General features: G+C 31.5%; 4 protein-coding genes across 4 annotated transcripts; all 4 read left to right on the forward strand.

Moving 5' to 3' along the window:
- Positions 1-666: 666 nt before the first annotated feature.
- On the forward strand, positions 667-1,926 carry LOC127279596 (uncharacterized). The gene has a single exon (XM_051302036.1). It carries the CDS (start codon positions 667-669, stop codon positions 1,924-1,926), a length of 1,260 nt encoding a protein of 419 aa, XP_051157993.1.
- A 12-nt stretch (positions 1,927-1,938) lies between these two features.
- Positions 1,939-3,576, forward strand: LOC127279597 (uncharacterized). Its single transcript, XM_051302037.1, has one exon. It carries the CDS (start codon positions 1,939-1,941, stop codon positions 3,574-3,576), a length of 1,638 nt encoding a protein of 545 aa, XP_051157994.1.
- Positions 3,577-3,639: 63 nt separating this feature from the next.
- Positions 3,640-6,045, forward strand: LOC127279598 (uncharacterized). Its single transcript, XM_051302038.1, has one exon. It carries the CDS (start codon positions 3,640-3,642, stop codon positions 6,043-6,045), a length of 2,406 nt encoding a protein of 801 aa, XP_051157995.1.
- A 543-nt stretch (positions 6,046-6,588) lies between these two features.
- Positions 6,589-8,018, forward strand: LOC127279599 (uncharacterized). The gene is made up of 3 exons (XM_051302039.1): positions 6,589-6,609; positions 7,015-7,212; positions 7,650-8,018. Exons 1-3 carry the CDS (start codon positions 6,589-6,591, stop codon positions 8,016-8,018), a joined length of 588 nt encoding a protein of 195 aa, XP_051157996.1.
- The last annotated feature ends 7,646 nt before the right edge of the window (positions 8,019-15,664 follow it).

Raw genomic sequence — 15,664 nt, forward strand, 5'->3', positions numbered from 1 at the left:
GTTATCGATAAATACGTTTGGCATGGAACATCTCATAAATAATATAATTTCTTTTAAAAATTTTACCCATAAGATACACAAGTTTATTTTGTCTCGTTACAGAGTTTGTGTAATTCCTAACTTACTAAAATTTTGTAATTTTTATTTCCCAGTTAAAAGTATTAATTATGCTTGATTTTTCAGTCATCCTGTAGCAGCAATCACAAGACCTTTTGTAAGTTGTGAAAGTTTAATGTACAAGTGGCGACATCAAAGCCAACCCCCAATGCCCAGGTCGTTACATGATTATGTACACATATTAAATTCAGACGAATGGAATTATTTGTGTCACATTAACGAATTAATATTGTTTTTAAAAATACGCGGTAATTAAATTAAGATTTTATAATATAGGTGGCGTAATTAAAGAAATGCGCTCTCATTTGTCATGCGCCGAAAAAATCCTCAGTTCTCAGCATCGAGCTGTTCGCTTTAGATCGTTCTAATAAAGTCATTAATTTGTTCAAAGAATTTATTGTTTACTTTTGTAATTTCACACTTTATTATGTTAAAATACCCATCCTAAAAAACTAACTTGACATTTTGGCGACCGTGACAGGACCCGGGTTATTCGTGTGTGAAAATAATTTATGTTGAAAAGTGTTCTATATTCCGACGCGAAACAAAATGGACGACCTAAAAAAGAAAAAAAGACTGCAACGTGCAAGTTTCACAAGAGAACTCAACGTTTTGAATCAAGGACTTGAAGCGGACATAAACGCACAAAGTCTAAAAATTTCCTTTCACATGTTGGAAGAAAAAATGACACAATTGTCCGCCACGACTGAAAAATTCATCGACTACATATTAGAAGATCCAGAAACAACGGATGAAGCACTCGAAAGAGAAGTCGAAGAGGCTGATGAATACAAGAGAAAATACTTATCAGCAAGATTCAACGTGGAACAACGCTTAAATGCACCGACCGACGTTGTTGTGACGCACAACGGAACCACGCCACAAACTGAAAGTCGAAAAACCTACAGATTGCCACAAATCGAGTTGTGTAAATTTGGAGGCGACATCAAGGAATGGCTTCAATTCTGGAGCTTATTCAAGAAAATCCATGAAGATTCGAATTTATCCAAGGAGGACAAATTCCAATATTTAATACAGGCGATGATTCCGAATTCACGAGCCGCATGTTTAGTGAAAAGTTATCCCCCCACGGGAGATAATTACGACAAAGTAATATCTGGATTAAAAAATAGATTCGGTAATGATAGTCTGCAAATAGAAGTTTACGTGAGAGAACTTTTGCAGTTGGTACTGAAGAATTCTATTACACCGGCAAAAGATATTCAACTCTCCACGTTATATGATAAAATTGAATCTCATTTGCGGGCCCTAGAGTCCCTCGGTGTTACCTCCGACAAGTGCGCCGCCATGTTATTTCCCCTAGTGGAATCTTCCTTACCAGAGGAACTACTTCGCGCTTGGCAACGGAGCAGCGCCATGCATGCTAGTGTTACGCAAGATACCGAAAATGCCGAAATACATGCTGAAGATAGGTTAACGCAACTTATCAAATTTCTCGAAGCCGAAGTTCATAACGAAGTTCGTATTTCAATGGCTGTGAAGGGTTTTGATTTAAAATCGAGTGAGCAAAGTGATAACGCGAAAAATAAAAAATCAAAAAATCGCAGTGATGATAAAAACATTCCCTCGGCTACGGGATTATTGTCAACAAAAGACAAAATTCAACCGTGTTTATTTTGTGACTCTACCGATCATCAAAATGCTACTTGTGAAAAAGCTAAAAAAATGACAATTGTACAAAGACGCGAAATCGTCAAATGTAAACACGCTTGCTTTAATTGTCTAAAATTTGGACACGGGTCCAGACAGTGTACTACTAAGTTGAAATGTGAGTGGTGCTCTCGTTGACATGTTTTAATAATGTGTCCTAACCTCGAAACGAAGAATGTTACAGATGATTCTACATCGGTTAAAAATGATTGCATTTTGGCTAATCAGAGCAATGATCCTGAAGTCTTCATGCAAACTCTAAAAGTAAAATTGTGCAACGAAAATAAAGGAATTTCTGTGCGCGTTGTAATAGATACCGGGTCTCAGAAATCATATATCACAAAAGAAATGTGTAAACTGATAGGTTATGAGCCTATTTCGGAACAGCTAATGATACATTCTTTATTCGGTGGTAAAAATTCCGGTACGGTTACGCATAAAAAATACAACGTTCGTTTGGAAAGTTTAAATGACAGAAATTCGTTTAATTTCGTCGCTCTTGATCAGAACGTGATTTGCAATCACGTACCCTCGGTAAAAAACGGTATTTGGATTCAAGAACTTAAAAAATTGAACATTAAAATCAGTGATTTCGAAACTAATGATAATTCTGTTGCGTTGTTGATTGGAGCTGATTTTGCTGGCAGATTGTTAACCGGTCAACGAAAACTTCTCGATTGTGGTTTAGTTGCAGTGGAAACCGTTCTTGGGTGGACATTGATGGGCGAAGTTCCACAAAATGATATTGAACGAGAGAATCCTATTTTACTTGCAACCACCCTATTCGTGAAAAATGATAATATCAGTGATTTATGGTCTTTGGAAGTTCTGGGGATAAAAGACCCGATTGAATTAAAAACACAAGGTCAACTCGAAGAAGAGGTTACCCAAGAGCTCCTGAAAACGCTAAAAATGAATGAAGAAGGCCGTTACGAAGTTGAATTGCCGTGGTTACCAAATCATCCTGAACTAAAAGACAACAAGGACATGGCTATGAGACGTCTCCAATCTACGGTGAAAAAATTGAAGTCCGAGGAACTGTACGAGGCCTACGATGCAGTATTAGATGACTGGATGCAGGAAGGCATAATCGAGTACGTTCCAAAGGAAGAAGAAGATCAATGGGGTCGTTATTTACCACATCGCCACGTATTGAAGGAAAATAGTACAACCAAACTGAGACCAGTATTCGACGGTTCAGCCAGGGATAAGTCATCACCGTCGCTCAACGAATGTTTGGAGAGAGGTCCCAACCTCATCGAAATGGTAACATCTAATTTATTACGCTTTCGTCAAGGTAAGATTGGTATCGTTTCAGACATTAAAAAAGCTTTCTTGCAAATTAGTATTGATCCTAGAGACAGAGATTCCTTAAGATTTTTATGGTTATCAGACAATGGAGAAACTGTAATTTTACGTCATCGTCGAGTAGTTTTTGGTGTCAATTCGAGTTCCTTTATTTTAAATGTCGTAATAAATGAGCATTTACAAAAAACTTTAGACGGTTTACTTGATGGATCAATAACAAAGTACAGTAAAGAAAATATTGCTAAACTCAAAAAAAGTTTTTATGTTGACAATTGTTTAGCAAGTGTCAATTCAAGCGAAGAATTAACGAATTTCATTATCGATTCTAGAGCTGTGATGGAGGAAGCTGGGTTCGATCTTCGAGGGTGGGAGTATAATCACGATAACTCGCACCAAAGCCAAGCTGTAGTTCTGGGATTGATCTGGAATAAAGAGGATGACTGTTTTTCGCTGAATCTGTCTGCCCTGGACCAGTGTTGAGATGAAAAAATCACTAAAAGAAAAATACTTTCGTCTGCTCATCGAATATTCGATCCATTGGGAATGGTTTGTCCTATTATGTTATGCCCAAGAATTTTACTTCAGGAGACGTGGGCTCAGAATTTAGCATGGGACGACGAAGTAGATGAAAACGTGAAATTTCGATTTTTAAAATGGGTAGACAATTTAAAAAATTTAAGCGAAGTAAAAATACCCCGGGTCATTTTTGGAGATATAAATCCAGACGACGATATTAGCATACATACGTTTTGCGATGCTAGTCAAATCGCTTATGCCGCTGTAGTATTCATTAGAATCGAAAATGAATCGGGGATCCGCGTAAATTTTATTCAAGCTAAAACGAGAGTAGCTCCACTAAAGAAAAATAACTCAGAAACGCGACAAAGTATTCCGCGTCTCGAACTCTTAGCGGCAACAATCGGTATACGTTTAACGGAATCCATTTTAAGCTCCGTCGATGCAATAGACGTGAATAAAATAAAAATTTTTTATTGGTCAGACTCCTCAACTGTCATTGCCTGGATTCGTCGGGATTGTAATTGGGGAACCTTTGTTTGGAATCGCGTCCAAGAAATCCGGAAACGTTCAAATCCCGATCAATGGAACCACGTGCCAGGTAATTCCAATCCGGCAGATTTACCGTCTAGAGGATGCAATATCGATCAACTGATTTCGTCAAATTGGTGGGAGGGTCCGACTTGGTTGTATTTGAAAAATCAGGACTGGCCGAAATTTGAATCGATTTGCGATGAATCAGAAATAACGAATGAGTTAAAAAAGAGTAGTACAGACAAAACAAAAAGAAATACGGTATTAATGTATACTTTGAAAAATTCTGAAACAACAGATACTTCCGGTTTAATAAAAGAATGCTCTGACTTTTTTAAACTCAAACGCGTGGTAGCATGGATTTTCAGATTTGCGAAAAATTGTAGGAGTACGAAAGAATCGCGAATAACGCAAGATTTGACCTTTCACGAAATACAAAACGCGGAAAATTTGTTAATAAAATTAATTCAACAAGAAACTTTCACAGGCATCGAGGATGAGCGAGTCAAGCAATTCGTGCCTTTCAGGGATGAGCAAGGTTTGAGTAGAATAAAAACTAAAATAGTTTTGCGCAAAGATTTATTCAACTTTCGCTGTCCAGTAGTTTTACCAGGTAATCACGAGATTACTAAAATGATTATTGAAGAAAAACACAAGGAATTAAATCACGCGGGTGTAGAAATCTTAATGAACAGTCTTAGAGAAAAATTTTGGATTCTAGGCGGAAGAAAAATTATTCGAATAATTATTCGCCGCTGCGTAGACTGCCAAAGACACGACTCGAAAGCCTTGCAAACAATTCCTGCACCTTTGCCTCAAAATCGTGTTAGGGACGCTGCCGTTTTTGAAATATTAGGAGTTGATCTTACGGGTCCTATTTATCTTAAAGGAGGTCAAAAAGCATGGATTTGTCTATTTACTTGCGCGATTTTTAGAGCTGTACACCTCGAATTAGTTACTTCATTGTCTACAGCCTCATTCCTGTTAGCTTTGAGACGACATATCGCAAGACGCGGTAGACCCTCCATTATCTATAGCGACAATGGAACGAATTTCGTTGGCTTAAATAATTCGTTGAAACGCATAGATTTTACAAAGCTGGCCCAGACTAGAGCAATGAGACAGATTCAGTGGATTTTCAATCCCCCTGCTGCAGCTTGGTGGGGCGGATTTTGGGAACGCATGAACGGGATATTAAAAAGATTATTGAGACGTACTTTAAAAAGATCATGTCTAAACTATGAAGAAATGTTGACGGTTTTACTAGACTCTGAAGCCGTCATTAATTCGCGTCCAATTACATTTTTGTCCGAAAATGATCATGAAGTGGTCCCGCTTTCTCCATCCATGTTTCTACAAGAAATCAAGGAAATTGGCGTCGTAGATTTAGATCAAATAGAAAATTGTCAATTAGACAGAAAGTACATGTATCGTCAAAAGGTTAAAGAAGCACTTCGTAGCAGATTTCGAAATGAGTATTTAGGCTCACTTGTGATTAAAAATTGTAAAATAAAGAATACAAGAAGTGTGACTGAGAATGATATTGTATTGATTGAAGTAGACGATAAAAAACGAATAGATTGGCCTTTAGCTAAAGTTAAGAAAGTAATTACGGGTAAAGATGGCGAAATTCGAGTTGTTCGCTTGGCCACTTCTAACGGTGAATTGACAAGACCAATTCAAAGGATTCATCCTTTAGAATTAAAATTTAACGATTCGGAAATATCTAACGACGAAATTGTAATCGACAAATATAAAGAAATTATACAAACTCAGAAAAATGACAAAATTGATGAAACAATTTGTGAAATTGAAAAAACAACGAACTCCGTTCCTAAGGTTGTAACTACGAGGAGTGGAAGAAAAATAAGGAAACCCGATAGACTCACTTATAATTGAAGAAAATTTTCATTGCATTGTATTCGATTTAAATAGTTATATTGATTGAGATGTAATAAATAATACTTTGTTTATTCAAACCATCTCAATGGTGGGAGGATGTCACATTAACGAATTAATATTGTTTTTAAAAATACGCGGTAATTAAATTAAGATTTTATAATATAGGTGGCGTAATTAAAGAAATGCGCTCTCATTTGTCATGCGCCGAAAAAATCCTCAGTTCTCAGCATCGAGCTGTTCGCTTTAGATCGTTCTAATAAAGTCATTAATTTGTTCAAAGAATTTATTGTTTACTTTTGTAATTTCACACTTTATTATGTTAAAATACCCATCCTAAAAAACTAACTTGACAATTTGAAAGCATCAACCGATGGCAACGTCAACGTCTCTTATGTTCTGCATCCCGACTTGACATCATCAGCAGTGTATATGGATATTGAATATGCCCGGAAAATAATAGGAAATAATACTACTTTCTATCTGGATGCAACATTTAAAATAGTCCCAGGATCTTTGAGACTTTGGCAATTTTTTACTGTAATGACTGTTAGATACGGACAAGTAAGAGAGAAATTTACTTTGTTTAAAAATACAGTACTTTATTTTAAAAGACCATAGATTGAATTCTATCATCATAATTAAATTGCAAGATTTTTAAAAAATTGTTATTTCAAATGTTTTTAAAATTTATTAATGCAATTATAAAACGTTTTAATTGAAATGTTATTTACTGTTGCATACTTCTTTATTAATGCAGTAAATAAATAAATACACCATCTGCTTAATATTATTTTTAAAAACATATTTAATTATAATTTTTAAAATTATTTACATAAAAGGCATACTAACCTTAATTTTTCCTCTTGTATAACTTTTTCTGGAGCTTCGTTATATTGACACTATAATAACACACTATCTCACTGTATTTAAGAAACATACTTCATTAATTTTATTTTTATTCATCAGACTATGCCTTTTGTTTGGTCACTTATGGAGCGCAAAAGTACGAGGGCTTATGCCGCGGTATTTCGAGAGATTAAAAGATTATTACCAGAATTGGTAATCAATGAGTGTATGATCGACTACGAAAAAGCGTTGAAAAAGGCTATTCGAGAGGAGTTTCCTGGTGCTGATATACATGGATGCCATTTTCATTTCTGCAAGGTATTTATCATAAAAAAATGTCACCTTTAGAATTTTTTAATTTATAAAAATAATTTTCAATTAAACATGTGTTTACTTTTTGTGTACTTAAAGAGGACAAAATATTAAATTTAAATTGTATAAACCACACAAAGGCATAAAATTATATAATAACAAAAATTTTATTATACTTGCACTTAAATAAATATAGTATAATTAACCTAAACTATCACAACAACTTCAGATGAATTATTGTTAGTAAACTCTTTAAATCTGAATCAGTGTAATCTTACTGATTCTCAGCTATAAATATACCACTAATTCCAATCAGCGTATATACGTTGATGAATTAGCGAAATTTCACTGGGTTTTCTGTGCATATATACACTGATTGGTGTATCAGTGGTATAATTATCACTAATTCAGATTTAGTGACAATTGGAATAAATTATTTTCAGACAAATGTTAAATATGCATGTCATATAGGCTTAAAAGTTTATTTGAAGAACAATGCAGAAGCTAGGCACGTATTTTTATTACTTTTGGCTTTACCCTTGTTACCAGCTAATCAAACCCGAGATGCCTTTGATCAAATTAAAGCTAACATGCCTCAAGCGATTCAACAAACAATGAACAGATTCTTGCAATATTTTGAACGCGAATGGTTTAGAATAGTTACTCCAAATGTTTTCAGTGTTTTTGGTTTAATCAGAAGAACTAATAACTGCTTAGAAGCATACCATCACACATTGATCAACAAATTTGGTGCTCACCCCAACATTTGGATGTTCACTAGTAATACTTTTAAAATATTGAAAAATTATTAATAACTGTTGAATATGAGGCAAAAATTATGTAATTTATATATAATTTTAATTTTTTTTTGTATTTGAGACATTCCACGCCAAATTCATATATCATCAAAATTGACATTTTTAAATTGGCTCAAATTTTTTTACCTTTTTATACTCCATGAAAAAGAGGTCCATGATTTTTTTCAAATTTTTTTATCCAGCCCATTAAGAGAAATATTTTTTCAAAATTTACAATTTTTTAGAGAAACATTTTTTTGATGGCTCATAACTTCTATAAAAATGGATCAATTTTAATGTTACTTAGATAGAAATTTTCAGTTTTTTGATGAATTTTTTAAAAATTTGATGCAAAAAATTATCGAAAAATTATTTAGGGTCAGCCGGGGTAAATCCGAACGGGGGGTAAATCCGAACGCTAATTATTTCAGCTTAATTAAAATTTTTTAAAATAAGTTCGATATGAGAAATTTTACCTCAGATCCTCTTCAAGAGATTCTAAGTATTATCCCATTTTTCGTTTGTTAATTAGCAACAGCATAAACAAAGATAACGAGTATTGCAAAAAAGATTGAAAATCAAAGATGACACTCTTTCAGTATTTTGTCTCGTATTTGAAGAAAAAGAAGCTAAAAATTTATTTTATTATTTATAATTGTTTGTTATGAATACTAGAACAGAAACTATTTTTCATTTTTGCCTTCTGTAAAATTTTATTAATAATATCAGACCGTTCGTATTTACCCAGGAAAATTGGAAAACCGGGGTAAATCCGAACGGTATTTTCAATCATTTTTTTTACATCAGAGCCACACAAAATTGTTTTTATTTCATTACACTATTATTTTAACATTATAAAAGTACATAGAAAAAAGTTTTTCTTTCTATACGTATCCTCGTTAGTAATTAATAAGCAAAAACTTAATCTCTGTTCTCTCGAAGGAGTGTTTCAATTTTTTTGCCAAATGGTTTGTTGAAAAAAGTTTTTCAGGATCTTAATAAAATTTGGTATTCTACGGTTTTTGGGGTCGCTAATTACCAATTTCAAGTCAGTTTTTCAAAATTCAAAATGGCGGACGAGAATTAAAAAATTCATTGGATTCACTCGAAAATTGTTACTCGGGGGGTTTCAGGGTTAGCAAATTTGATCATTTTTAAAAATAAGTTTTAGGAAAGTCCGCCATTTTGAATTTAAAAAATTTGACTTTTATTTTTGTATTTACATTCAATCACTCCAAAATACTTTTTGTACCAAGTTTTGCAAAAATCCGTTATGATTTGATAAAGTTATTGAAGGTTTTAATTGTGTAATGCATTTTAATTTTTAACCTGTTTGATTTTTGTATTTATATATGATGCATTATTTCATAATAGGTTTATTATCGTATTTTTTTTGAGTTTTTATATAAGTTTAACAATTGCAATACTTTAAATTTATTTTCCCTAAGATTTTTCTGAAATACAGTGGCGTTCGTATTTACCCCGGTATTTTAGGAAAGTTGCAAAGTATCGAGGTAAATACGAACGCTAAGTTTCCTGCGATTGTAATTTATCAAAAAATTTTGCTACCCCATAAAATTGTTCTATGGAAGTAAAGTAACAACTTCATGCACCAGAATACCGGAAGTATTTTTTTTTTTTAAAGAAAAAACTTATGTTATTGTTGAAACTTACTAAAAGCGTTCGGATTTACCCCGGTTGACCCTACCACTTTTTTGTAATTTATTTGTTAAAATCTTATTTTCAAAATTGTTTGTATCCTTCGATTTTCTTGAAATAATTTTTAAACAAAATTATTTCTTTTTACGCAAATTTTAAGCCTAATCCCGTCGAGGGTAAATAATTTTTTTTATCTCATAAAATATACAAAATTTTAAAAAATGCTTTAAACAAAAGTTGTAGATCTCATAAAAATACATTTTTTTATGTATTATGGTTTTTTGCCAAAAACTAATAATAATGTAGAAATCAGTTTTTTTAATGGTGGTTTAAACATTTTTGGCATTTTTTGAGACAAAGAATAAGTTTTAACAAAAATAGTGTAATACGTGAAAAATGTATTTTTACGAGATCTACAACTTTTGTCTGAACCGTTTTTTAAAATTTTGCATATTTTATGAGATGGAAACAAAAAACCATTAAATTATGGTATTTTTCATGGTTTTCACTATAAAAATCAAGTGTTCGGTCATTGTGACTATGATTTTTATAATTAGCGCATAAAAATATATAAGAATGTGTAATAACAAAATAATCTGAGGTTTGCATGAGAAAATACTCAATTTTGATAATTTAAAAAAATCCTGAAAAAATAGTAAAAATCATTTACCCACGTCGGGATTAGGCTTAAAATTTGCGTAAAAAGAAATAGTTTTGTTTAAAAATTATTTCAAGAAAATTGAAGGATACAAACAATTTTCAAAATAAGATTTTAACAAATAAATTACAAAAAACGTGGTAAATAATTTTTCGATAATTTTTTGCGTCAAATTTTTGAAAAGTTCATCAAAAAAATGAAATTTTTCATATAGGTAACATTAAAATTGATCCATTTGTGCAGAAGTTATGAGCAATCAAAAAAATGTTTTTCTTAAAAATTGTAAATTTTGAAAAATTCATATCTCTTAAATGGCTGCATAAAAAAATTTGAAAAAAATCATGGACCCCTTTTTCATGGAGTATAAAAAGTTAAAAAAATTTGAGCCAATTTGAAAATGTCAATTTTCATTATATGTCAATTTGGCGTGGAATGTCTCATTTATATATTAATAATTTTAAAAAATTGCACAAAACTAAATAAATTTAATTTTGAAAAAATGGGGTTAAAATAAAATTTTTAAGGGTATTTGAACGTAAAAGATTTTAAAAAAAGAGATCATCAGTTGTAATTTTTTAAAAGTAACTTATTTTTTCTTAATTTAAACAATTATCGTACAATCTAAAGTCAAGTGAGCATTAAATAACAATTCCTAGACTTTCATTTGCAACCGCAAGAAATTAAAAATTCATTATAATTTATGATCACAAAATTAAAATTATGTATACATAACAAGATATAAATAAATGGGTAGTATAAAAACTTGATGCTAGAGTGCAAGAAGTAACGAACATACAACAGTTTTTTACTTTTGATTTTGTGGTCATAAATTGTAATGAATTTTCAATTTTTTGGTCACAAATAAAAGTCAATAAACTTATTAGGATTGACTTTTCCGATTTTACAGTATAACTAGCAACTTTGTCGTCCGCAAGCGGCCGACTACGTTGCTAGTGTGCATTAACCATATTTTTTATTCATTTTTTTTCAAAAAAATTTAATATTAGAAATGTAAAAAAAAATTCTTTATATTGGATCTACCACCCAAGTAGCACGGTATATTGCTTGAATGTCAAGCTGATATCAACCGGGAATATTTTTGTGACATTTAGGCGATATCATAATGTCCTCTTCACGGGGACATTCCTCCGTGATGTATCTATGGGACGGTCTTTCACACAAAAAATGTAACGCGTTACAAAACTTACATTTTACATTTATTAAACCTAAATAATTCTGTGGAACTTTACTTTCATCTAAATCTTCAAAAGACATTATTGCAACTCCTGCACTTTTTTTATTCCAATTATCGTTTTTACATGTCAAATTCTTTTCTTCACACATTCCTTTCATCTTTCTTCTTCTTACATGACAAATTATTTTCTTGATGCACTTTCTTTTCATCTTGAGTTTCCATTGATATTTTTCTTTTCCTACATGCCAAATTTTTATCCTTGTGTATTTTCTTTCCATCTTCAATTTTTATAGATAATTACTTTTTTTGCATGTCAAATTTTTTTTGCGCTCTTTCTATTTTATTTCTGATTTATTACGATTACGTTTTCTCAATCTCTCATTCTCCTGTCTTATTATTTTCTGCTCATATGAAACTTCGCGCCTTGCCTTCCTTTTTCTTCCCTTCTCTTTAATTGCTCGATTTATCTTTTTATCATTTTCTTTACTCAGAAAATTTTTCATTTTTAAATATTCATGTGGTGAAATTTTGTTCACCTTATTATCAGTTGTACGAATTATTTTCTTTTCACCAGTGTCATTTAGAGAATGTTTAATTTTTAAATCTTGTGTTAATAGAACTCTGTTAATATTATTACTGGGAATATAATTACTAAAAATATAATTTTTATGTTCCTGTGTTCAATTTATGAAAAGATGGTTCTAATCATTCTCTATTATCGAATTCCTATTGTGAGACGTTCTTACTGTCGGAAAATGATTTAAGCGATTATTTTCAAACATTGACTTAAAATTGTTTCTCATTTTGTTATTATCAGTTTCATAATTTACACGGTTTGGCATTACGTTAAATAATATAGATGTTGCAAATGCTATTGCATATACTCCACACTCAGCACTACCAAAAGGTTGTTGATCAACAGCTTCAAAAACTATAAAGTATTTGAATATGATTATCACCGTCTCTAATTGGGACAATAAAATCAAGCATTTGTACATACAAAAGAATCTTTTCTTAATAAATCTTCAAATTTGTACATATGCATGTAATTTAACAATTTATTTCTATTTTCAATAATTTTTAAATCTTTATCACTTAAAATAATATACTCTTTTATGTTGGCCATAGTATACTTCGTTTAATTTTATTTTTTATTCATGAAAATCTAAATATCTTTAACCCTTTTGCTCACTCCCTGTAATATAACCAATTTTGCCTTTTATTAAATATAACCAATTTTGTCTTTAATTCAATACAACCAATTTGACCTTTTATTAAATATAACCAATTTTTCCTTTAATTCAATACAACTAATTTTACCTTTTACTAAATATAACCAATTTTTCCTTTAATTCTATATAACCAATTTTTACTTTAATCCAATATAACCAATTTTGCCTTTTATCCAATAAAACTACCATATATCCAAATGAATGAGAGAACTATGTGTAACTATGAATCAGTAACTACTGATCAGCCAATAAGTGCAAAAAGGACACTCTTATATGAGTAATCAGTAGTTCATTATAAATAACATATATACGTATTCATAACTGTATTAAAACCCCGGAAAAAATACCATAAAAAAACCAGCCATTGGACAATAGAACCTTTGTTAATGAGGATTAACTCTAGAGGACCCAGCTAATAATGTCTTTTTTCACATTTATTATATAGAAAAATAAAGATGTACCAACCCTTGGCCAATAGAACCTTTGTTAATGAAGATTAACTCTGAGTACATAATGAAATGTACTGTAGGTTTACAATGACATCGGCACGTCTGACGTCTCGAAATTTTTTCCGTGTATTATCACATGGAAATATAAAGATAAAAGGCAAAAACTGAAGAGGTAATGTATATCTTTCTTTCTCACATCAAGGAATATAACATATAAACATTTTCATTTAATATTGCATTTCACTATCTAGAGGATTCAAAATAACATAAGAATGTCTTCGCCTAAAAATCTTACTCTTCTTTTTTTCTGTTTTCAAAATAAAAAAAAATATGTATGGGACGTTCCACGTCAAACGAAACAGAGCTCTAGCCAAAAATTGGCTTGATAAAAAAAATCGTTTAAGGGCTGAAAAAACTTGTACACTCTTATACTTTCGAAAGCAGATGGGCGATTTCAGAAATTCAATATGGCGGCGCCTGTAGATGTGATATAAGTCATCAATGTCACGATTAGACAAATACAAACATGAATAAAATTTCCAAAATTAATTAAATTGAATCAAAAAATACACTTTCAAGCATTTTTGGGGTCGCTGAATACGAATCTGAAGTCAGATTTTAAAAATTCAAAATGGCGGATCCAAAATGGTGGTCGATTTTTAAAAATTTAATATTTTTCCTCGAAATTTGCTACTTGGGGGTTTTCGGGGTCGTAGAATACGAATCTGAAGTCAGATTTTAAAAATTCAAAATGGCGGATCCCAAATGGTGGTCCATTTTTGTTAAAACTCAATTTTTTTCTCAAAACTGGTTACTCGGGGGTTTTTTGGGTCGTAGAATACGAATCTGAAGTCAGATTTAAAAAATTTAAAATGGAGGATCCAAAATGGTGGTAGTAACCAGTTTTGAAAAAAACGGAGTTTTAACAAAAATGGACCACCATTTGGGATCCGCCATTTTGAATTTTTTAAATCTGACTTCAGATTCGTATTCTACGACCCAAAAAACCCCCAAGTAGCAAGTTTTGAGAAAAAAAAATTGAATTTTAACAAAAATCGACCACCATTTTGGATCCGCCATTTTGAATTTTTAAAATCTGACTTCAGATTCGTATTCTACGACCCCGAAAACCCCCAAGTAGCAAGTTTCGAGGAAAAATATTAAATTTTTAAAAATCGACCACCATTTTGGATCCGCCATTTTGAATTTTTAAAATCTGACTTCAGATTCGTGTTCAGCGACCCCAAAAATGCTTAAAAGTGTATTTTTTGATTCAATTTAATTAATTTTGGAAATTTCATTCATGTTTGTATTTGTCGAATCGTGACATTGATGACTTATATCACATCTACAGGCGCCGCCATATTGAATTTCTAAAATCGCCCAACTGCTTTCGAAAGTACAAGAGTGTACAAGTTTTTTCAGCCCTTAAACAATTTTTTTTATCAAGCCAATTTTTGGCTAGAGGTCTGTTCCGTTTGACGTGGAACGTCCCGTATATATACCAGTATTAGACCCTCAGAACAATTACCACAAACATTACCAATCCTTGGACAATAGAGCCTTTGTTAATGAAGATTAATTCTGAGGGGCCAGGTAATAATTTTTAAATTTTTTTATTAAAATTTTCTGGGGCTCTAATACAGGTAGGGAAGAGTGATAAACAGTGGCACAGTTTAAACAGTAGGACACTTTAATTTTCTGAAAAACTACTTAAAGAAACTCGACCAAAATTTAAATGTAAAGCATGTTTGTGACAACACACTATCTCCAAAAATTTTAGCCACATTGATTCATTATTTACAAAGAAAATTAAAAAAAACAGTTTTTGACGTTACGGAGTAAATTTTTTCTTGAAATACAATGCTGATTTTTATATAAATAGGACAGTTTTAAAAAAAGTGTAATTGTTACTTCGTTTACTGATGTTTTTAAGTATAATATCCAATAATTTAAAATATTTTAAAAAGTTACAATCAATTTTTATTTAAATAATTTCTTGCGATTGCTTAATTTAAACAGTGTCCAAAAATATATAAAATTAACATATTAATATGTCTTTGAAAAAAAGTGTCCCACTGTTTGTCACTCTCCCCTATATACATATATACAGATATATGAATATTTATTTTTATTCTTAAAACAAAAAGGAAGAAGATTAAGATTTTAGACGAAGATGTTCTTATGCCATTTTCAATCGTCTAGATAGAGAAACGCAATGTTAAACGAAGAAGTACTTATGTTATATTCCTTGGTGTAAGAAAGAAAGGTATGCGTTACCTATTCAGTTTTAGAATTTCTTTATAGTTTTTTCACGTGATAAAGGGAGAAAGAAATTATTACCTGGGTCCTCAGAGTTATTAATTAATCCTCTTTAAAAGATTGCAGGTCAAGCGAACCCTCATTTGCAAAATAAAGATATATCTTTCTCTCTCCATAACTTGTTCTTTTCTCTGTCACCGAAAACC

Source organism: Leptopilina boulardi, unplaced genomic scaffold (assembly GCF_019393585.1).
Source record: "Leptopilina boulardi isolate dan_hultmark-lab unplaced genomic scaffold, ZJU_Lbou_2.1 LbouV2_219, whole genome shotgun sequence".
In the NCBI taxonomy this organism is placed as follows: Eukaryota; Metazoa; Arthropoda; class Insecta; order Hymenoptera; family Figitidae; genus Leptopilina; species Leptopilina boulardi.